A 24,355-nucleotide genomic window follows, 5' to 3' on the forward strand; every position below is an offset into this window, starting at 1 on the left:
TGCAAACCAGTTGAATGTACAAAAACAAAACTGTGCAGATTTGTTTTGTTTTGTTATGAGTGTAGTGCAAGAAGAGCTTATCAGTCTGTTAAAGTGACAAGTTGAAGTGACTGTTCGGATAGTTTTTGTCAGACTATCCGAAGAGGTAATTTGCGGTCAATGTTGGATGGGTAGTGATCAGCCAATGCTGCACAAGTGACAGGTGCCGGTCACAGTTTGTTGGTCGGTGGGGGGGGTCCTATGGGTGTGTGTGTGGGGGGGGGGGTCACAGAGTCAGAGTTCCTAGTGTGTTGCTGTGTTAAATGGGGGTGAAAGAGGGGAGGGGGGCAAGGACGGGAGGGAGTTCAGCTTCCTGACAGCCTGATGTATGAAGCTGTCCTTTAGTCTGCTGGTCCTCGCCTGGAGATTCCGCAGTCTCCTCCCTGATGGCAGCAGACTGAAGAAGCTGTGTGTCGGGTGGGTGGGATCACCTGCAATGCGGAGTGCTCTGCGGGTGAGACGGGTGTTGTAAATGTCCTGGAGGGAGGGGAGAGAGACACCAACGATCTTCTCAGCTGCTCTCACTATGCGTTGAAGTGACTTGCGGCAGGATGCGTTGCAAGCGCCATACCACACAGTGATGCAGCTGGTTAGGATGCTCTCGATGGTGCCTCTGTAGAAGGTGCACATGATGGGGGCCGGGGCTCTGGCTCTTCTGAGTTTGCGGAGGAAGTAGAGACGCTGCTGTGCTTTCTTGGCCAGTGCTACAGTGTTGTTAGTCCAGGAGAGGTCCTCAGTGATGTGCACACCCAGGAACTTGGTGCTGCTCACTCTCTCCACAGTCGCACCGTTGATGGTCAGAGGGGCATGCTGAGTGTGTACTCTCCTGAAGTCAACAACAATCTCCTTCGTCTTCTTCACATTCAGAGAGAGATTGTTGTCACTGCACCACCCGGCCAGGCGGCTCACCTCGCTCCTGTAGTTTGTCTCATCTCTGTTGCTGATGAGACCCACCACAGTCGTGTCATCCGCAAACTTAATGAAAATGTTGGAGTTGTGTGATGGTGTGCAGTCGTGGGTCAGCAGAGTGAAGAGGAGGGGGCTCAGCACACATCCTTGGGGGGCCCTAGTGTTCAGTGTGATGGTGCTGGATGTGTTACTGCCGACCCGTACTGCTTGAGGTCTCCCGGTCAGGAAGTCCAACAGCCAGTTGCACAGAGAGGTATTGAGCCCCAGCTGGGCCAGTTTGTGAGTGAGCTGTTGAGGGATGATTGTGTTGAATGCTGAACTGAAGTCTATGAACAGCATCCTGACATATGAGTCTTTTTTCTCCAGATGTGTGAGGGCTGGGTGGAGGGCAGTGGTGATGGCATCATCGGTCGAGCGGTTGGATCTATATGCAAACTGGAAGGGGTCCAGGGAGGGGGGGAGGACAGACTTGATGTGGTGCATGACTAGCCGTTCAAAGCACTTCATGAGGATGGGAGTGAGTGCTATTGGACGGTAGTCATTGAAGCAGGATGGAGATGACTTCTTAGGGACTGGAATGATGGTGGTAGCTTTGAAGTATGTGGGGACAACAGCCTGATTTAGTGAGATGTTGAAGATGTCTGTGAAGACCTCAGTGAGTTCCACTGCACAGTCTCTCAGTACACGCCCAGGAATGTTGTCAGGACCCGGAGCTTTGCGTGAATTGATCCTGCTGAGGGACCTCCTCACGCTGTCCGGGGACAGCGTCATCACCTGGTCGCCGGGAGGAGGTGGAGTCTTCTGTGCAGTGGTGCTGTTTTGTGCCTCAAAGCGAGCAAAGAAGGCATTCAGCTTGTTCAGCAGGGAGATGGTGTTGTCACAGGTCTGTGGTGGGGGCTTGTAATCCGTAATGGTCTGTATCCCCTGCCACAGGCTCCGCGTGTCTCTGCTGTTGCTGAAACGATGGGCTATCCTCCTGGAGTATTGTCTCTTGGCCTCTTTGATGCCGCGGGATAGGTTGGCCCTAGCTGTCTTCAGGCCCTCCTCATCTCCAGCTCTAAAGGCAGCGTTCCGAGCCTTCAGAAGTCTGTAGACCTCCCCTGTCATCCACGGCTTCTGGTTGGCCTGGACAGTGATGGACTTTGTGACTCTTACATCATCAATGCACTTGGAGATGTAGGCAGTAACAGTCTCTGAGTACTCTTGGAGGTCTGTAGTGTTGTTGTATGTGGCAGCCTGTTTAAACATATTCCAGTCAGTGGTGTCAAAACAGTCTTGAAGTGCCTCTGACGACCCTTCTGGCCACACTTGAATCTGTTTGTGAACTGGTTTGGTGACTTTATCGAGCGGTCTGTATGCAGGCATTAGCAAGACAGTGATGTGGTCTGAGGCTCCGAGGTGGGGGAGGGGGAGGGCCTTGTAAGCTCCTCTCTGGGTGGTGTAAACAAAGTCCAGAGTGTTTTTTCCCCTTGTTGGAAACCCACGTGAGCTGTGTTACTGTTAATCTTGGCCAGGATGCTCTTGTAAAAGAGATTTTTAATCTCAATGTGTTTTCCTGGTAAAATAAAGGTTATAATAATAATAATAATGTTGATCTTTCTCTGGTGCATCACCCTCAGTTGTGCATGAAGTGTCTGTAGCAATAATCCATACAATCTCTTCTAATGCATCTTTCAGCATTCCCTTCATAACGGAGTAATTAATATGATCACATATTTATGTCTTAAAACAATCATAGTAATTGTATGTGTTGTACAAAATACAAAATTTTCCAAAGTTAAATGGGGTATTTACCAAACACCATCCCTACAGAATATTCACCATACTTTATTATCCAACACCATGTGCAATACTTTACTGGAAAATACAGCATAAAGCATATTCGTGCACATTCTTGCATTCAGCATATTCTTCTTTGGCTCTCAACGAAGGCGGACACATTTTTCTTTCCCTCTCCTCCCCCTCACCTTCCCTGCTTTGCTCTCTCGTCTCGTCTATTGTCTAATAGTAGTAGTAGTAGTAGCCCTTTATTGTCACTAGTCACAAGTACCAGCGAAATTACAAAATGGCGGCGCGCACAATCGCAGCGGCTTCTCTCTCTCCCGACAGAACGGTGTTTTTTGTCTTGTGAGTCGCAATGTTTTTGCACATCTTCGTCTCGTCTACCTGTCTGTATGCGCGCATTTTTGTATTTTTTAGTGCTCAAATAAATCTGTCTATTATTTTATAATTGAAAAACTACGTAGGAACATGTATAATGACTAAAATAGCTTGTATAATTCTGCAATCCATTTGGTGGTTATTTTTCCTCAAACAGGGGGGTGGGAGGACTATAAATAGTTTCAGAAAAAATATTGCAGAGATCTCATTTTTCATGGTATCTTCTTCAAATTTGAAATATATGAGACACATGGCTTTCAACCCATTACTTTTCTGGATTGCTCCAGGGCTTATTTCATGTATTTGTATATGAAATAAAAAAACATTCAGTGTGGAAAAATATTTTTCAAGGCACGTCAATGTGTATAACTTTTTATCTTTTTGAGCATTATCAACTCTGGATGATGGATAGTAAAGCCGAGAGTGTCTTTCCAAAGATACCTAATTTGTGTGTGTAGCATACTTTGTCACGAACTGTTACCATTTTAATTTAGGTAGGTTATTTTCACCTATGAGGCCCACAATGGGGGCGAAGGTTAACAGGTTAAGTAATAATTCACTACGGTGTCATTCTCTGATCCTGTAACTAACACACATCTACACACATTCACAACCTCCTTCACTCACACACTCTTTCCGTTCTTCTGGTGTCGATTATCTTCCTCTCTGAGGATCTTGGCGATCAATAGTCAGTAATCTTTAGCTCTGGATCTTCCTGCTTTCATCTTTCATCATGTTTCAATATTTAATCCAGATCACATGGGTAAGAGACTGTTGATCTGAACATCAGATCAGAAAGCAAGTATATTTATTCATCTTTAAAAATGAAAAATGATCAAAACACATGAAGGGTTCAAATAAATCATCTTAATCATATCTAACCAATGAGAAACAGTGATGTGTCACAAATCCCTGTCCATAGCACCCTAGCAACCATCTAGCAACCACTCAGAACACCCTAGCAACCGTGTAGCAGCGCTCTTGTTAGTGATCTGTCTGTTTGTGTGTCTGAGAGAAACAGTAGCGACTCAAAACACTTTAAAACCACTTTGTTACGTTCTAGCTCCCCAAAGGGAGAGGGAGCCTGACAACCCACTGCTCGGGCCCACCGATGCCAGCAAAGAAGGTATGGAGTCGCGGTGCGAGAAAAGGACACAAACACCAAATACCGTATAAAAACAAAGCTTTTATTTAGCCACGGTAATATTGTAAATAATAAACAATAATCATTTTCTAGGAAAAAGGGGAGGGTTGGACGGACCAAAGCAAAGAAATAAACAAAAAGGACCCCACCCCTAACCTATACTAACCCCCAATAAAAAAAAAAAGACAATCCCTGTCTGGCACAGGATCAAGGCGCCCTAACCAAACTTACAGCTGGTGGTCCGCCCAGGTCTAACTGGTGTTTCTAGACAGAAAAGTATACATACGGGTGATGCATTTATACCCCGGGGTAGCTCTAAATCTACTCCCCAACTCCCTATGAACAACAGAGAAGAGAAAGAAAAAAAGGTAATTAGTACAAATTATAAGAATCCACAAACAAACAAGTGCTCCATGCTGCTACTACAAGTTCCAAAATGGAACACAAGTTAAGTTTACTAACACACAAAAACAGTTTAAAACCATTGTCAAATGGTTTAATCAAAATGTCAGAAAACCAAACACACACACACACACACACACAGGGTACAAACCACCAAAAGCAGGGACAGAGACAGAACTGATCCAAAACTGAGCTTTTTAAAGAGCGCAGCCAGCTGCAGCCACTGATGAGTGGGCGGAGTTCCAAGTCCCAGTCAGCCGTTGAACCACCAATCAGCTGCCGGAACAGTCACACAAACCATCTTACCTGGTAGAAACACACAAACCACAAGCAATACCAGAAAAAAAATGACTATAAAACGAACCCAGAACTCTGGGGACGTAACACGCCCCCCCCCCCCAAAAGGGGTGCAAACCACCTTTTGCACACAATTAGTCCTGGTAAACACGGGACAACGCGTCTGCAACTATGTTGGAAGTTCCTTTGAGTGATACAAAGATTGTATCCCTGTAGGATCAGAGCCCACCGCATAAGGCGGCGGTTTTGATTGTACATTCTTTTGAGGAATGTAAGAGGATTATGGTCTGTGAATACTCTTACAGGCACAACACTAGAACCGACGTATACCTCAAAGAACTGTAAGGCCAACAATAAAGCAAGCGTTTCTTGTTCAATGGTAGAGTACCGTGACTGGCACGTATTGAACTTCCTGGAAAAAAAACTAATTGGCCGATCTACTCCTTCCTCATCTTCCTGTAAAAGGACCGCCCCAGCCCCCACCATACTGGCGTCTACCTCCAGCTTGAAAGGTTTATCAAAGTTAGGAGCTGTTAGCACAGGAGAGCTACAAAGCAGTGCTTTTGCTGACTCGAAAGCAGAACTGCACTCTGCGGACCGTTTAAAAGGAACTTTAGGACTGAGCAAGGTGGTTAGGGGTGCTACTACCGTTGAAAAGTTTTTACAAAAAGTCCGGTAGTAACCCACCATTCCAAGAAATCGACGTAACAGACGGCGTGTTTTAGGGGCAGGATAGCTAGCAATAGCGTCCACCTTGCTAGCAATGGGACGCACTTGACCACGACCCACCTGTTTCCCCAGATATGTTACAGTAGCTTTACCGAATTCACATTTAGCCAAGTTGAGGGTTAGCGAAGCATTTTCCAAACGCTGGAACACCAACCTCAACGTGGAGAGGTGTTCAGCCCATGTGGGTGAGTATATTACTACATCGTCAAGGTAAGCTGTACAGTTGGGAACGTCATCAAACACAATGTTAACTAAACGCTGAAAAGTAGCGGGAGCATTGCACATTCCAAAATGGCATAACTGTATACTGTCCAAAATTATCGGGGGTCACAAAAGCCAAAATGTCAGAAGCCTGTGGGGTTAAGGGCACCTGCCAATAACCTTTAAGCAAATCGAGTTTACTTACAAAAACAGCCGAACCAATTCAGTCAATACAGTCTTCTATCCTAGGCAGCGGATAGGAATCTGGCACAGCTACTGCATTTACTCGACGGTAGTCCGTGCATAAACGGGACGTGCCGTCTGGTTTCGGAACTAAAGTACACGGGGAGCTCCAAGCACTGTGACTACATTTTGCCATGTCATGTTTTAACAATAGTCAACCTCACCTTTCATTAACTCACGTTTTTTCATGTTTACCCGATAGGGATGTTGGCGAATTGGAGATGTGCTGCCAACATCCACATCGTGAGCCAAAACAGATGTACTCTTAGGTACATCTTGGAACACAGTAAGAAAAGACTGTATTAGAGACACAAGATCATCTTTTTGACTGTCATCCAAATGTTCCATTAATGAAGGTAAGTTTTGTAGCATTTCTGAATTACTAAGACGTTAACACTGTTGTAATAAATGACGCAACTCCAAACCATCATTATTCTTCTCCTCTAGGTCCACAGTAGGCACAGGCACCACCAACGCCATGCTGGATCCCGCAGACTGAACCGGAGCACTAGAGGGGTTGTCGGAAGAATTACACACATGATAGGCTTTAAGCATGTTAACATGACACAAACGAGAAGAGCGCCTGCGATCTGGTGTTTTAATAATGTAATTAGTATCACTAACTTTGCACTCCACAACATACGGTCCAGAAAAACTGGCAGACAGTGATGAACCTGGGATTGGTAACAAAACCAGTACTTGATCCCCGGGCAAAAACGCACTGTCTTTTGCTTGTTTATCATACTGTTTTTTTATACGTGACTGAGAGGAAGAGAGAGACTCCTGAGCTAGCATGCAGGCAGCCTCTCCCGCATCTGACTTACAAAGTGTAACACATTCTTAGGGGTGCTACTAGGCGCATCAGATAGAACACGCTCTTTTAACACTTTTAACGGACCCCTAGGTGTGTGTCCAAACACGAGGTCAGCAGGGCTGAACCCCAATGATTCCTGCACTGTTTCCCTAACAGCAAACAAAACAAAGGGCACCCCCTCATCCCAATCAGCACCCGTTTCCATACAATATTTCCTCAGCATGGTTTTGAGCGTCTGGTGCCAGCGTTCAAGAGCCCCCTGACTCTCTGGATGGTAAGCGCTGGAGACCTGGTGCGATATGGACAATGTTTTTAATGCAGAAGAAAACAGTTTGGACATAAAATTAGTTCCTTGATCCGTCTGGATCACTCTGGGGAGAACAAAGGTGGAAAAGAACTTGATCAGACTCTTAATAATTGTCTTAGCTGTAATTGTCTTAGCTGTAATCCGGAGAGGAATAGCCTCCGGGTACCGAGTGGCGCTGCACATAATGGTAATCAAAAACTGGTTACCTGTTCGAGTTTTTAGTAATGGACCCACACAGTCAATAATCACCCGCTCAAACGGTTCTCCAATCACAGGAATCGGGTGAAGTGGCACACGAGGAACAGGTTGGTTCACTTTTCCTGTAAGTTGGCATACATGACAGGTTTTACAGTACTGTACAATGTCCGATTTTAATCCTGGCCAGAAGAAATGTTGGAGGACTCCGTTGTACGTTTTAGTTACCCCTAAATGTCCGGACCACACAGGGTTATGAGCCAGTGACAATACTTGCTGTCGTAGTGGTGATGGAACAACTACTTGCCAAACCGTATCCCAGTCCTCACCTGTTTTATGCGCAGTCCATTTACGCATTAGAAAACCAGCGTCCACAAGGTAAGCAGTCTCCTGTACTTTTGCGTTTTCAAGAGAGACCACAGAATCAAAGCATTTATTAAGGCTGACATCCTCTTTTTGCCACTCAATCAGCCTCTCTGATGTGATGGATGACAACACATCACCTAACTGGGGAGCGACTCCGCATCCCACTTTCTCAGCCTGCACAGAAGATAACCCCTCTGGTTTAGACTCTACATCTACAGTTTCAAAAATAGTATCAGACAGATTCACTGTATCCCCCTGCATGTGAGCCTGTGCCCTTGTTAATACACATGCAGGGAACACTTGAGGGTACTTCTGAACCAGGACAATGTCAGAGACATTAGATTGTGGTCTGTCTGTTACTTCCAGTACTGGAGACACCTTACCCCCAGCAATGTGGTTTCCTAGCAATAATGCTACCCCTTCCACTGCTAGCGTAGGCACCCCCCCAACACGGAACCGACCTGAAACCAAATCAGAATGCAAGTGAACCCAGTGTAAAGGCACCGAAATTGGGTTGGCTTCAATACCATACAAAAGTATATGTGAACCACAGTATGTCTGATCAGACCATGGCAACACATCTATAAGGATAACTGACTGAGCTGCACCAGTGTCACGTAAGATTTTAATTGCCCTCTGGTCTTCAGTTTTCCCTGTGCATGAAACACACCCTACAGACACAAACGGAGCATACACCAGGTCTGATTTCCTTGTGAGTACCTCGCTAGCACTTCTAGCTTCCTGGTAAGAAACAGACTGAGTTAAACCAACACTCTTACGGACAGGCGGAGATGATTTAGGCTTGTTCTTAAGTAAGAAACAATCTGAGATTAAATGGCCTTTCCGGTGGCAATAAAAACATTCCCTCTCCTCTTTCCTAGGAACAGTAGGAGGGTCTGAAGAGCGTGATGCACTGGCCACTGGTGAAGCGGATGTCCTGCTCTGACTGGATGCTGTAAACATGCATTTTATGCGTTAAGGCATATTCATCAGCCAGGACCGCTGCCTGACCCAACGTCGCCACCTTATTTTCACTAAGATGCATCACGATTCTTTCAGGTAGGTTGTTCTTAAAATCCTCCAACAATATCTGATTTCTCAAAGCCTCATAAGTAGATGTTTTATTGGCTGCACACCAGGGTCAAACAAGGACTCTTTGTCCCTGGCAAACTCAACAAATGTTTTACTACCGCTTTTCTTATAATTTCTAAATCGTTGTCTATAAGCCTCTGGCACCAGCTCATAGGCACGCAGTACGGTAGCTTTAACCACATCATAATGTAAACTGTCCTCAATAGAGAGAGAGGCCACAACCTCCTGGGCCTTCCCAGTTAGCTTACATTGGAGGAGTAGAGGCCAGACCTCTTTTGGCCACTGTAGGGCAGCAGCTACCCGCTCAAAGGCAGAGAAGTATGAGTCTACCTCAGACTCACGGAATGGGGGAACCACCGCAATGTTCCTCCCCACATCAAAATGACCTGGCTTGCCAACTGGGTGAGAAGACACCCCAGCCTCAAGTTCCATTCGCCGAATGTGAATTTGAGCTTCCTTGTCTGCCTCTATTTTTCTAATTTCTCTCTCATACCTCCTTTTTTCTTCCCTGTCTTTTAGATCTGCTTCCAGACGGGCCATTTTCAGCTTCAGCCGAGCGACCTCTACAGACTCGGGGGACACAGGAGACAACGGGTCGTACTTTGGCAGAGTATGAGGCATCGGAGCTTCCCCACCTCCCTTCGACCGTGCAGGCGAAGGATTCTCTACGGCGCCCTCGTCCTCCCTCTCATCCTCTGTTTCCACGTCCTCCACAGCCATAACTCCTGCCCTTGACAGACTCAACAAATGGCTTTTGATCACCATTACTAAATTTGCTTTACGAGCCTGTCTATCAACTGTAATAATATAGTAGTTCGCTAGCGCTAACAAATCCACCTTACGCAGGTTAACCAATGACCCCAATGAGGGCTCCGCAATAAAGCCTGCCACATCTGAAGTAGCCGCCATGCTCACAGCTTATCCAGTACAATCCTGAACTATTCAGTACACAACGAACACTACAAACTACAAATACTAACAAACTACAGGACAGAACAACAACTACTATGCAAGTCAACACTACTAGGCCTTACTCACACCCCAACAACAGAACCCCGGGCGGGTGGTCCGAGCAGCGGGGCGCCAAGATCCCGAACGAGCCCCCAATTGTTACGTTCTAGCTCCCCAAAGGGAGAGGGAGCCTGACAACCCACTGCTCGGGCCCACCGATGCCAGCAAAGGAGGTATGGAGTCGCGGTGCGAGAAAAGGACACAAACACCAAATACCGTATAAAAACAAAGCTTTTACTTAGCCACGGTAATATTGTAAATAATAAACAATAATCATTTTCTAGGAAAAGGGAGGGCTGGACGGACCAAAGCAAAGAAATAAAAAGGACCCCACCCCTAACCTATACTAACCCCCAATAAAAATTAAAAAAAGACAATCCCTATCTGGCACACGATCAAGGCGCCCTAACCAAACTTACAGCTGGTGGTCCGCCCAGGTCTAACTGGTGTTTCTAGACAGAAAAATATACCTACAGGTGATGTATGTATACCCCGGGGTAGCTCTAAATCTACTCCCCAACTCCCTATGAACAACAGAGAAGAGAAAGAAAAAAAGGTAATTAGTACAAATTATAAGAATCCACAAACAAACAAGTGCTCCATGCTGCTACTACAAGTTCCAAAATGGAACACAAGTTAGGTTTACTAACACATAAAAACAGTTTAAAATCATTGTCAAATGGTTTAATCAAAATGTCAGAAAACCACACACACACACACACACAGCCACTGATGAGTGGGTGGAGTTCCAAGTCCCAGTCAGCTGTTGAACTACCAGTCAGCTGCCGGAACAGTCACACAAACCATCTTACCTGGTAGAAACACACAAACCACAAGCAATACCAGAAAAAAAATGACCATAAAATGAACCCAGAACTCTTGATCGTGTGTATTTTCGGTGCCTCTTGATCTGAAACTACTTTCAGAGCGTCAGGCTCGACTTTTTCAAGACGACATCAAAGATTGTCTTTAAACTTCATCTAGTTCAACCTGTATGATAATATCATATTGTTTGTAGTATTGCAGCACTGAAAGAGTCCATTCAACATTTTCAGTTGTAAATGAATAATTATTTATTTCAGTTCTAGAGATTAACATTTACATTTTATCCAAAGCGACTTACAATTGGGGAGTACAAAAAGCGAGTCATCAGACAGAGGAAGTGCTCGTAACACCAAGTCACATGTCATTTTTATTAAGAGAAAAAAAAACACTGTAACGGTCCGGTGGTTGTGGAAAAAGGCGCTCGACAAAAGCATAAACGAAAGTAGGACTCTTTTAATAAACTGCATCAACACACCTTAGGCACATTGTTAACTCAAGATCAGACAAACACAAAGGCAAAACTGAGGACTTATAAAGGGGCTGGAACAAACGAGGAAACAAGGTAATTGAATCAAACACAGGTGATGAATATAACTAATTAACAAAACTAGGTCAGAAACTAAAACAGGAAGAACCAAATAAGGACAAAAAGGAAACTAAACAAACAGTTCTGTTACAGATATCGCCCCCCTCCCGGAAGGTGCGTCCCGCACCGTAACAGTAACATCGGGGAGGGGGGGTGGGCGTCCTGGAGGCTGGAGCAGGACCAGGACCAGGATGGGACAGGGAAGCCTCCAGGACGGATCAGGAGCCTTGGGAGACCATGGCAGGACTGGAGACTCGGGAGTCCATGGTGGATCCGGAGCCTTGGGAGGCCATGGCAGGACTGGAGATTCGGGAGGCCATGGCGGATCCGGGGCCTTGGGAGGCCATGGCAGGACTGGAGATTCGGGAGGCCATGGCGGATCTGGAGCCTTGGGAGGCCATGGCAGGACTGGAGATTCGGGAGGCCATGGCGGATCTGGAGCCTTGGGAGGCCATGGCAGGACTGGAGATTCGGGAGGCCATGGCGGATCTGGAGCCTTGGGAGACCATGGCGGATCAGGAGCCTTGGGAGGCCATGGCAGGACTGGAGACCCGGGAGGCCATGGCGGATCAGGAGACACGGGAGGCCATGGCGGATCAGGAGACACGGGAGGCCATGGCGGATCGGGGTCCTTGGGCGGCCTTGGCGGATCGGGGTCCTTGGGCGACCATGGCAGATGAGGGTCCTCGGGCGACCATGGTGGATCTGGATCCTCGGGCGGCCATGGCGGGTCGGGGTCCTCGGGCGGCCTTGGCGGATCGGGGTCCTCGGGCGGCCTTGGCGGATCGGGGTCCTCGGGCGGCCTTGGCGGATCGGGGGCCTCGGGCGGCCTTGGCGGATCGGGGTCCTTGGGCGGCCTTGGCGGATCGGGGTGCTCCGTGGCCTTGGCCCTTGGCCTGGCCACACAGACTGAGACTATATGGCCCCCCCCCAAAATTTCTTTGGGAAAGTTCCCCTCTGGGGGCCACATTGGAGGAGAGGGTTCTTGAGGGCGCTCTGGAGGAGCGGACTCTTGGGGGCGCTCTGAAGGAACGGGCACTTGAGGGCGCTCTGGAGGAGCGGGCGCTTGAGGGTGCTCTGGAGGAGCGGACGCTTGGGGGTGCTCTGGAGGAGCGGACGCTTGGGGGTGCTCTGGAGGAGCGGACTCTTGGGGGCGCTCTGGAGGAGCGGACTCTTGGGGGCGCTCTGGAGGAGCGGACTCTTGGGGGCGCTCTGGAGGAGCGGGCACTTGAGGGCGCTCTGGAGGAGCGGGCACTTGAGGGCGCTCTGGAGGAGCGGGCACTTGAGGGCGCTCTGGAGGCGCGGAGCTGGACGGAACCAGCGGAGACGAAGGAGAGCTGGACGGGACCAGCGTAGATGCAGGAGGGCGCTCTTGCAGCGCGGACACTTGAGGGCGCTCTTGCAGCGCGGACACTTGAGGACGCACGGGAGGCGCGAAGCTGGATAGGACCAGCGGAGACGAAGGAGGGCTGGATGGGACCAGCGGAGACGCAGGAGGGCGCTCTTGCAGCGCGGACACTTGAGGGCGCTCTTGCAGCGCGGACACTTGAGGGCGCTCTTGCAGCGCGGACACTTGAGGGCGCTCTTGCAGCGCGGACACTTGAGGGCGCACGGGAGGCGCGAAGCTGGATAGAACCAGCGGAGACGAAGGAGGGCTGGATGAGACCAGCGGAGACGCAGGAGGGTGCTCTGGCAGCACGGACACTTGGGGGCGCTCTTGCAGCGCGGATTCAAAGGGGCGCTCTTGTAGCACGGACATTAGAGGGCGCGCTTGCAGCGCGGACATTAGAGGGCGCGCTTGCCGCGCGGACATTAGAGGGCGCGCTTGCCGCGCGGACATTAGAGGACGCTCTTGCAGCGCGGACATTAGAGGGCGCACGGGAGGTGCGGGGCTGGACGGGACCAGCGGGAAATCAGGTGGGCTGGACGGGACCATCATCGCCGTAAACGGCGCAACGTTCATCGCCTGTTGCGGCGGTTTCCACATCGCCGCGGGCGGAACATACTTCGCCGGGGATAAGGCTCCGGCTCGGGGTCGGAGACTCTCCAGACACCGGATGACGGCTTCTCTCCAAGTGAGGTCGGAGGTGTCTGGGAGCTCTCGCTGCTGGTGGAGCGTGAGCCCGAGCCGGAGCAGCATCTTGAGGGTTCCGTCTTCTAGAGTGCTGGTGAGGGCGAGAGGCGCAAACGCCAACATGAAGCTCACTGGGTCCCGGTTGGCGTAAGCCAAATCAAAAAATCGCGCCGGTTCGCCCATCTTCGGTTGCGGTCTGATCTTCTGTAACGGTCCGGTGGTTGTGGAAAAAGGCGCTCGACAAAAGCATAAACGAAAGTAGGACTCTTTTAATAAACTGCATCAACACACCTTAGGCACATTGTTAACTCAAGATCAGACAAACACAAAGGCAAAACTGAGGACTTATAAAGGGGCTGGAACAAACGAGGAAACAAGGTAATTGAATCAAACACAGGTGATGAATATAACTAATTAACAAAACTAGGTCAGAAACTAAAACAGGAAGAACCAAATAAGGACAAAAAGGAAACTAAACAAACAGTTCTGTTACAAACACTTTATAAATTGTAATTTACAACCTATAAATTACTCACGATTTCATTTCGCAGTTACACGTCTACATCACAATAGTCCCGCCCTTTCATCTTAAGATAAGTGATAGTACATTCATTAAACATACATTTATTCACTTAGTATATTCATCAAAATGGACACCTGGTTAAAAACCAGCACTTCAATCACAAGAAATCAAGGGACAGTAGGGGTGAGCCATCTACACGGGCCTCGTCTATGGAGATGTGCACTGGCCTTGAATATATGGAGAATCCTGAACGAATGGACTCGGAGGAGAACAAACGAGGTGAAGAGGCGGGAACAGAGAAATCCAGCAGAGTTGTGCTGTTGAAGAGAATTAGGCCTACGCTAGAGAGTGAGAAAATGTCAAGTAAGAAACACAAATATAGCAATAGTTACATTGGTCTCGGGACCAATGTATTTACATGGATTGGAGATGCAGAAAATCCAAATCCGCAATGTGTAGTCTGTGGTGAAGTTTTAGCTAATAGCAGTCTCAAGCCCTCATATATTGTCCGGCACTTACAAACAAGACACAGCCACTTACAAGATATGCCTGCAAGTTATTTTCCAAAGGAAATTGGAGGAACTGCAGAAGAAAAAAATTATCCACTCCCATTCAGGCTTAGGGGCTTCCAAAAACTCACAGAGAGCTTCATATCTGGCGCGTTACTGCATAGCTAAAAGAGGTATGCCCCACACAATTGGAGAAAATCTGTGCTTACCTGTTGGCAAAGATATGGTAAACTATATGCTCAGAGAGAAAAAAAACCCTTTCTCCGACAAAGCTGTGGCTCGTCGCATTGATTCAATATCTGCCGACATGCTAATAAGAAGAGTGAAAAACAGTGAATTCTTCTCACCGTAAGTCGATGAGTCTACTGACGTAGCCAATCTATCTAATCTTCTGGTGTAAGTCCGTTATTTATTTGAGAACACAGTGCATGAAGATTTTTTGTGTTGCCGTCCCCTTACCACTCGTTCAACAGGGGAAGATATTTTTAATTCGATGGATAGCTTTTTCAGAGTAAATGAAATTGACTGGGACTGCATTGGAATTTGTACAGACGGGGAGAAATCAATGACAGGGAGGAACAAAGGAGCAGTAGCTCTCATCTGAAAAGTTGCACCACCAGTACCATCAGCATCCACTGAGAAGCTCTAGCGACAAAAAACAAAACAAACACTTTCTTTTGTATTTAATGACATTGTGAAAATTGTCAACTTCATAAAAGCTTGTCCATTAAAAAGGTGGAAAAGTCTTATCAATAATTTTGAGCTCAGATGGGAAGTGCAGGATTTTTTTGTTCATAACCCATATCACTTGTCTTCATTCTTGCAAGATGACATCTGGCTTCAGAAGCTGGCACATCTGGCAGACATACTGTATTTTCTACTCTTAATTAACTTAATTTAAGTTTTTAACACCCAGTACAAAGTTGAAGCACTTTGGATTACGAGTCCGACTCTCTAACCATTAGGCCACAACTTCCCCAAAAATGCCATCATGTTGAATTCACAATTCCCGTGAGCAAATCTGAAAATAATGCAATTATTAGAAAGGCTATGATTAATCTATAGCAGCAAAAAAAAAAAAAAAAAGGGAAGACATTTATATAGAATTCAAGGAAATGTGGATAAAGAAAGAGGATTCACAACAACATTATAAAGAATCAATTACAACAAGATTATGTATATCATACTGGACTCAATGGTAACTTATATCAAATAAAAAGCATCACAATGGGTTCTGCAGTTATTGTAATGCAGAAGAGATAGTTGAACATGTCATATTATATTGAACAGAGTATGAAAATCAAAGACAAGGGTTTATAAAATTACAGGAAAAAGTGATCCAAGACATGTCCTTAAAAAATCTGTTGGCAAGGAAACAAGGTATGAAAGAAGAGGTGTTGCAATATATAAAAACAACAAGATTAGGTTTGAGAATATAATATAGTAATGAAAGAGGTAATAAGAGTGGTATTTATGTATTATATTTATGTATTTAGTTAGTTATAATTGTTTGTATTTAGTCATTTATGTATTTATTTATTTCTATTAAGTTTTTTTTATTTGAATATATTATGTTAGTAGTTCCTCACTCCAGCTCAGTGGGTGGCAGTAATGCACCTAAAAGAGGGTTTGCCAACCACCAAGAAACAAAAGAAGGAGAAGAAGAAGAAGGAGAAGAAGAAGAAGAAGAAGGAGAAGAAGAGAAGAAGAAGAATAAGAAGAAACAAAAGAAGAAGAAGAAGAAGAAACAAAAGAAGAAGAAGAAACAAAAGAAGGAGAAGAAGAAGAAGAAGAAGGAGAAGAAGAATAAGAAGAAACAAAAGAAGAAGAAGAAGAAGAAGAAACAAAAGAAGAAGAAGAAGAAGAAACAAAAGAAGAAGAAGAAGAAGAAACAAAAGAAGAAGAAGAAGAAGAAACAAAAGAAGAAGAAGGAGAAGAAGAAGAAGAAGGAGAAGAAGAATTATTCACAGCTGCAGAGTCTTCTGAGGAGAGGTGAGTAATTCCCAGTTTTTCTCTCTTTAGACCATTATAAACTACACTTTACTCTGGAGGTAGTTTCTGTCTTGTTTTAATGGAGTACAGCGCTGTTTGAACACTTAGATCAGCAGACAACAAACATGATGTGAGGAAAACATGCTCAATTCATCAAGATCTGAGTGATTTAGTGTTTTATATGTTCGTGTGAATGATTGTTTCAGTGTTTGGACTGATAATGTTACTGCTACTGAATGGGGAAGGGATGCTAAACAATATCAATATTGCTGCTGCCATTTTTGTGTTAAAGTGTTTTGTTCGAGTCCCCGGCCGGCAGGGATTGTAGGTGGGGGGAGTGAATGTCCAGCGCTCTCTCCACCCTCAATACCACGACTGAGGTGCCCTTGAGCAAGACACTGAACCCCCAACTGCTCCCCGGGCGCTGCAGCATGGCTGCCCACTGCTCCGGGTGTGTGTTCACGGTGTGTGTGTGTGTGTGTGTGTGCATTTGTTCACTACTCACTGCTGTGTGTGTGCACTTGGATGGGTTAAACGCAGAGCACCAATTTCGAGTATGGGTCACCATACTTGACAATACGTCACGACTTTTTTTTTTTTTTTTTTTATTCACAAGAAAGGGGTGGTGATGGCGCAGTGGATAAGACACATGCCTTTGGTGTGAGAGACCCGGGTTTGAATCCACTGTGAGACACCAATGTGTCCCTGAGCAAGACACTTAACCCCTAGTTGCTCCAGAGGCGTGCGACCTCTGACATATATAGCAATTGTAAGTCGCTTTGGATAAAAGCGTCAGCTAAATGAATAAATTAAATAAATGATAAATGAAGAACAAGTTACGTGTATATAACAAACATTATACATGATGTAAACAATAATACACTAGAGGGGCTGTTTACTAATACAGACTTATACAAAACTATTAAAGCGTTTACAAACTTTCACCGTTTTAATTGCCTTTTGTTTCAAAGAAAATCATATAGTATCAATATAATGCTCCATTTCCTTCCTAAAAGAGAAAAACTATTTTTTTTGTTAGATAACTTACATTTGTGAATATGAAATGTTGCATATAAAAGAATGGATTGTGTGGGTGTGTGCTAAATGTGCTCTGTCTCTATAGTCCAGGGTTCCTCAATAGGTGGCCCGTGAGAGAAAGCGGTTTGGTCTGCGCTAATTTTGTAGAAGAGTTTTATTAGTCAAATGATGAATTAATCAAATATAATTAAGGTTAAGTCAGCCATTTATATATTAACTTATTCTTCCATTATAATCATATGCCTGTGTGTGTGTCAAAGGCTTGCATGACTGTGCAGATCCTCAAAATAGGTAACAGCTGCAACAGGTCAAGGCCATATAGGAGTCCTTGCTATCTATATGTAAGGAAGACACTGCCTAAAAAGGTGAAACTATAAATTAAATGTTTTGAACACGCCTAACGGGAACACTATTTAAGAGAATGCGGAACATGCATTCAACAGAACTTTCTTGCAAGAGGCTTCTCGGCTTTATTTTCTTGTTTTAATAAAGTCTGTTTTCTGGCATTTAAACTCCCAAGATGTGAGAGAAATTATTCATAGAAAAGACGGAAACCACCACAATTTCAAATAAAATGGCATGAAAAATCAAATGCAGCATCAGAAAGCGACATTAATTTACTTCGTGTCATCACCAAACACCAATGACTTGTACAAACACTATAAGGACAAAAGTGTTGGGTGTTCTTTAGAACAGAAGAAGGCACTAACAAAACTGTGGCAGCAAAGATGGAAACATAATTCATGTTTTTAAAATTGTATTTCCATCTCTGTTGCAACAGTTTTGGAAGTGTCTAAAATGACAGTACCCTTATGTACAAGTCATTGGTGTTTGGTGATTAGTTTTTGGCTCAAGGTCTGCATATAAAGTCACACTAGAAGAGTTCAGCTGGGATCAGGACTTGGCTTTCTGCAGATCAGTCAAGTTCTTCCACACTGACTCAATCAATCATGTCTTTTTGAACTGTGTCTTATACACAGAGGCACTGTCATGTTAGTAGTCAAACATGTTCATTAGAAGGGGGTGCCAATACTTCTGGCAATATAGTGTATTTACCTGTAGTTGTTAATGAAGATGGGTGTCATCAGATTTCTGTTTATACTTTCATTGTACATTCTTACTGTTATTTAGAAAGACAGACGACAGAAATACACGGAATGTGTGAATTAGCACTTATGTGAGTGCAGTGTTACAGAATGAGCATTTTAAACTGATGTGCTTTACACTCTTACTTTTGTGTCGACACTCTTTTAATACAGTGATATAATGATTTACAAAGAGACAACACTTCTTGATTTCTTGTTGATTTTGGCAAATCTGCTTCTTCCACACAGAAATTCAGCTGGAATATTCTCATCAGTTTACAAGTGAAGACGAGCATCAGGAAGAGCTGAAATCTGATTAAAGACTGAGTTTATTAAAGAGGACAGAGAGAAGATGGGAGATCCAGAACCCTGCAGAATCAAACACACTGAAGATACTCAACAACTAACAGGTTGCTCTTTATTCTTCATTCTTCATTAATAATGCTGACGGTTAGAAAACTTCACACAGTTTAGATTGCTTGTAATTGTAAAAATATTTAGAGCTCTGCAATAATATAACTAAATAATCAAATAATAAGAGACACTTTTTATGTATTGGGTACTTTTTTGCAACAAATTTATTGAAGTTCTTTCTACAGAAACATGGGATGTGTGCCTATATTATTTAAAAAATCATAATTTGAAGATCAATGTACTTCATTCATGGAAAGTTTCAGGGACGTATATATAAAATGTACTAGATGTATTTATAAAACTGCATCAAAATTTTGCATAGCAATTGTCTACTTTCCACTGTTACTTCAGGGTTCAATTTTGTCTTTTTACTTTTTAATGAGTTACTGACAAAGGAACTGTTTTTGCTTTTATTTCAGAGATGATTGAACAAAATGAGGACAATGAAGAATTGAGTGAATTTGAGGAGAAAAATCACTTCAAAACTGGAGACATTTTTTTGAGTTGCTGTCAAAGCAAACAGATAATTTTAAGGAAAATAAAAACCAAGAAATCTTTCACCTGCACTCAGTGTGGAATGAGTTTGACATGCAAATATAGTCTTGATGTTCACATGAGGGTTCACTCTGGAGAGAAACCGTACACGTGTTCACACTGTGAGAAGAGATTCAGTCGGTCAGGAAACCTGAAAACACATGAGATGATCCACACTGGAGATAAACCGTACACGTGTTCACACTGTGAGAAGAGATTCAGTCGGTCAGGAGACCTGAAAACACATGAGATGATCCACACTGGAGATAAACCATACACATGTGATCAGTGCGGGAAGAGTTTCTCACACTCATCAACCCTTAAGAAACACATGAACATCCACACTAGAGAGAAACCGTTCACTTGTGATCAATGCGGGAAGAGTTTCTCATACTCATCAACCCTTAAGCATCACATGAACATCCACACTAGAGAGAAACTGCACACCTGTGATCAGTGTGGCAAAACATTTTTGAGAGCTTCAGACCTGAAGAATCACCTGAGCGTTCATACAAAGGAGAAGCCACATTCATGTCATTTGTGTGGAAAGAGTTTTTCACATCTACAAAGTTTGAAAGAACATCAGAAAATACACACTGGTGTGAGAGAGTACATGTGCTTTGAGTGTGAGAAGACTTTTACTACAGCAAAGTGTTTAAAACGGCATGAGAGGATCCACACCGGAGAGAAACCTTACAAGTGTTCACACTGTGACAAGAGATTCAATCAGTCAGGACAACTGAAAACACATGAGAGGATCCACACTGGAGATAAACCGTACACATGTGATCAGTGCGGGAAGAGTTTCACAATAAAAGTACATTTTACAGCACATATGAGTATTCATACTGGAGAGAAACCATTCACTTGTGATCAGTGCGGGAAGAGTTTCTCACAATCATCAACCCTTAAGAGACACATGTATATTCACACTAGAGAGAAACTGTACTCATGTGATCAGTGCGGGAAAACATTTTTGAGAGCTTCAGACCTGAAGATACACCTGAGCGTTCATATAAAGGAGAAACCACATTCATGCCATTTGTGTGGAAAGAGTTTTTCACGTCTACAAAGTTTGAAAGAACATCAGAAAATACACACTGCTGTGAGAGAGTACATGTGCTTTGAGTGTGAGAAGACTTTTACTACAGCGAGCCGTTTAAAACTGCATGAGAGGATTCACACTGGAGAGAAACCTTACAAGTGTTCACACTGTGAGAAGAGATTCAGTCGGTCAGTACATCTGAAAACACATGAGATGATCCACACTGGAGAGAAACCTTACAAGTGTTCACACTGTGACAAGAGATTCATTCGGTCTGGAGACCTGAAAACACATGAGAGGATCCACTCTGGAGAGAAACCTTACAAGTGTTCACACTGTGACAAGAGATTCAGTCGGTCAACAAATCTGAAAACACATGAGAGGATCCACACTGGAGAGAAACCGTATCACTGCACTGCATGTGGGAAGCGTTTCAATCAATCCTCTGCTCTACACAGCCATACAAAAAACTATCACAGTAGTGTAGATCATCTTCACAGTAAGTAGACCATCGGGAAGTCGTGGCCTAACGGTTAGAGAGTCGGACTTGTAATCCAAAGGTTGCGGGTTCGAGTCCCCGGCCGGCAGGGATTGTAGGTGGGGGGAGTGAATGTCCAGCGCTCTCTCCACCCTCAATACCACGACTGAGGTGCCCTTGAGCAAGACACCGAACCCCCAACTGCTCTCCGGGCGTTTATTTGCTATATGCTTTTACGTTTCAGAATTGAAAGCCATTCAGTTTTTTTTTTTATTAAAGAGCTGATAAGAAGTACCAGATCAGTTGCTAACAAGAAATTATGCTTCTAACGACAGGTGGAGATGAACTCAAAGATGGGGTTTGTCCCCAAAGAACAATGTCAAAAAGTTTTACTCTTGTATGTCATTTTATTTTGTGATATAAATGATATCATTGTGCTTCCTTATGAGTTTCATATTATGTTAAATTGTCTTATAATGTCATGTGTATGTGTCACTTGTAGTTTGCTAACTCTTTTATGAAGGAAAGTAGAAGTTTTTTACAAACCGTTCTTCAGTGTTGGGGAAAGTTACTTTTAAAAGTAATGCATTACAATATTGCTTTACTCCCTAAAAAAGTAACTAATTACGTTACTTAGCTTCTTTTTATGGAAAGTAATGCGTTACGTTACTTTTGCATTACTTTTTAAATATGAGCAGAGCTTGATTGTTTTTAATACAAGAAGTTCTAATCATAGCAAATGTAAAAGCCCTTTCACAGCAAAAAGTGAAATGAATGAACCCCAGGCTGAAGGAAAAGCAAATTCACATCTGTAAAGTAGAACGCAGGAGAAGAAGGTTCAACACTCTTCAGCAATAAAAAACAATGAAGCACAATTGTTAGTTTATCTAAAGTCATTTTTGCTTATTAGTATGGTTGAACTGGTCATCAAAGGTCAGCAGAGACATTGGTTAATAAAATGGTATTAGATACATTTGTGTTGTTTAACATATTTAATTATTGCAGGTTTGCGTCATATTCTGAGTTTGCATTTCACTGTTTTAATTCATTTTGATGAATACTAAATCTGTGCATTAATTCATCCCACTCGCAAAAAACATTCACATTTAGTCTAGAACTACAGTAACAGCATGTTCACAGCGCAATCAGTCAATAAATGGGAAAAAAAGTAACTGGCGTTACTTTTTTGAAAAAGTACTACTTGAAAAAAGTAATATTATTACGTAACTCGCGTTACTTGTAATGCGTTACCCCCAACACTGCCGTTCTTGTTCAGGGAGCAGAAGAAGAGACTAACACTTTTAAGAAACACTTAGATTTATTTTTCATTTTGTTCTTCACTGTTGTTAAAATGACTAGTTATTCTTTCACTTATGATGTATTTAGGAAATGCAGATGTAAGATATACAGTGATGGAGCTTTGTAACTGATCCTTCTTTTGTTTTTCTTTGCTTCTCTTTGTACCTGGTATTAAACCGGCTAAATTATGAAAGACTGTAGTATTGATAAGCTCTGATGTGATCAGTACTGGAGAAATTAAAGAAAAAAAAAAACTTGAAATACATTATTGCTACACAGAAGTTATCAAGCTAAATGTATCATGTGAACTGTTTCTATATGCAATAAAATCAAGACATTTGAAGTGATGTGTTTTCGTGATCTGTCTTGCACTTTAGGGCTGTGCGATTAATCTAATTTTATTTCTGATTTTGAGTTTGGTTCCAAGGATGATGAAAATAAGATGTTTGAGGTAAAGCGGTATATTCAAGAAATTCTGATGTGTCTTGAGGACTTTATGGCTGCGGTGTGTCTAAGTCCACGTGACTGTAGTGATCCATTATTATAAGTTTACACCACTGATCTATAATAGAGAACTGGATTGCTCATGACGTTATAAAAGTGAAGCCACTGCGCCGCCATATTGCTATTTCCTAGTATTCCCATACATTCTAGTGAATTAATAGGGAATCAAACTATTTTAATGAAAAAACATCAGCTACTGAGTTAGTCACTAACTCAGTTAGCTGGATTTGATTGTTGCCGATTTCACTTGATCTTGGATCATTTGGTTCTTCGAAGCTCATCCCGGACTTGCTCCTGAGCAAACCTGCCCAGGAGCAAGCTTATTTCATGTAGAATTAGATTGCATCTTTTTAAGCAGAATTGATACTTAAAATCTGTCCCAGCCACCGCCTACTGGTCCAGGGACAATCATTTAAAATAATCATTTAAAAATTCATTTGAAAATAATATAATAATGTTGTGTAGTCTATAATACTATAGACACAGCCAGGTTTACTCACTGAGAGATTTATTAGTGATTAAATAATCACTTTATAAGTGTATTGGAGTCTTGCACACTTGCAAACTGTAATTAATGCTGTCACGTAAATCTGTTTCAAAGATACAGTTAAATGAATTGCTAATTACAACATTGAAATAAAAATGTAAAGCCTGTACAAATACTAGAAATTGGGAATCATGTAAAACTAAATTAAAGGTCCTATTATGCTTTTTGACTTTTTTAAATTTAGTCAGTGTGTAGTATGTTTGGGCATATAAAAGCTCTACAAACTTACAAATCTCAAGGTGGATGGGCTTATTCATGTGTCGTTATAGTTGCGCCGCCTCTACTGCCATGACTCCTGAAAAACCTTTTAATTCCGCATCGCTCCATCACGCTCTCGCTGGAACCGCTCCTCGGCTATCAACGAGAGGAACATCTGTACTTCCTCAACAGACAACGAAACAGACATTTTTTGGTTGTTAAAAAAGGTGCGCTCATTCAAAATAGTTGCGTTCGATCCTTCGCTGGCTGCAATGATTTAAATCTAGCGGGTCTGTTGTGTCAAAGTTCAATGATGCAGGCAGAGATGATTTTCTCCGCCAATCAGTGATCAGCAAAGTTTACACGTCACGTTTTGGTAACGATACGGTTCGCTTGGAACCTCGGCCGAGGTGGTACTAAAAAAGTACCAGGTACCAGCTACTGTACCCAGTGGAAAACCCCCCCAAAAGTGTGCTGTACTGAACTGTACCGTGCTGTATATAAGTCGGTTCCGCCCTTTCTGGCGGGCTAAAGCGCCATTATCAGAATGAGAATCAGAATCAGAATGAGCTTTATTGGCCAAGTATGTTTACACATACAAGGAATTTGTTGTAATGACAGAAGCTCCACAGTGCAACAGAAAGACAGCAACAGGACAGGTCACAGATAATAGAAATAAAATAACAACAAATAGCCAATAACCAATGTACAAAGCAGCAAAAAAAAAAACAATATATAATATATAATCTAGACAACTATGTATGTACAGGTCAAGTATGTGCAAATTAGAAATGA

The 24,355-nt window shown here is 43.6% G+C and overlaps 1 protein-coding gene across 1 annotated transcript; it reads left to right on the forward strand.

The window, feature by feature from the left end:
* Positions 1-14,132: 14,132 nt before the first annotated feature.
* Positions 14,133-22,652, forward strand: LOC306868643 (uncharacterized protein; the record flags this gene model as incomplete). Its single annotated transcript, XM_079414902.1, has 4 exons — positions 14,133-14,280; positions 16,008-16,418; positions 18,791-18,951; positions 19,375-22,652. The coding sequence occupies 3 exons, from the start codon at positions 14,133-14,135 to the stop codon at positions 18,859-18,861; spliced, it is 630 nt and encodes a 209-aa protein (XP_079271028.1). The 3' UTR covers positions 18,862-18,951; positions 19,375-22,652.
* Positions 22,653-24,355: the final 1,703 nt, after the last annotated feature.

The sequence above is a fragment of the Barbus barbus genome (assembly GCF_936440315.1).
Source record: "Barbus barbus genome assembly, chromosome: 4".
Classification (NCBI taxonomy): Eukaryota; Metazoa; Chordata; class Actinopteri; order Cypriniformes; family Cyprinidae; genus Barbus; species Barbus barbus.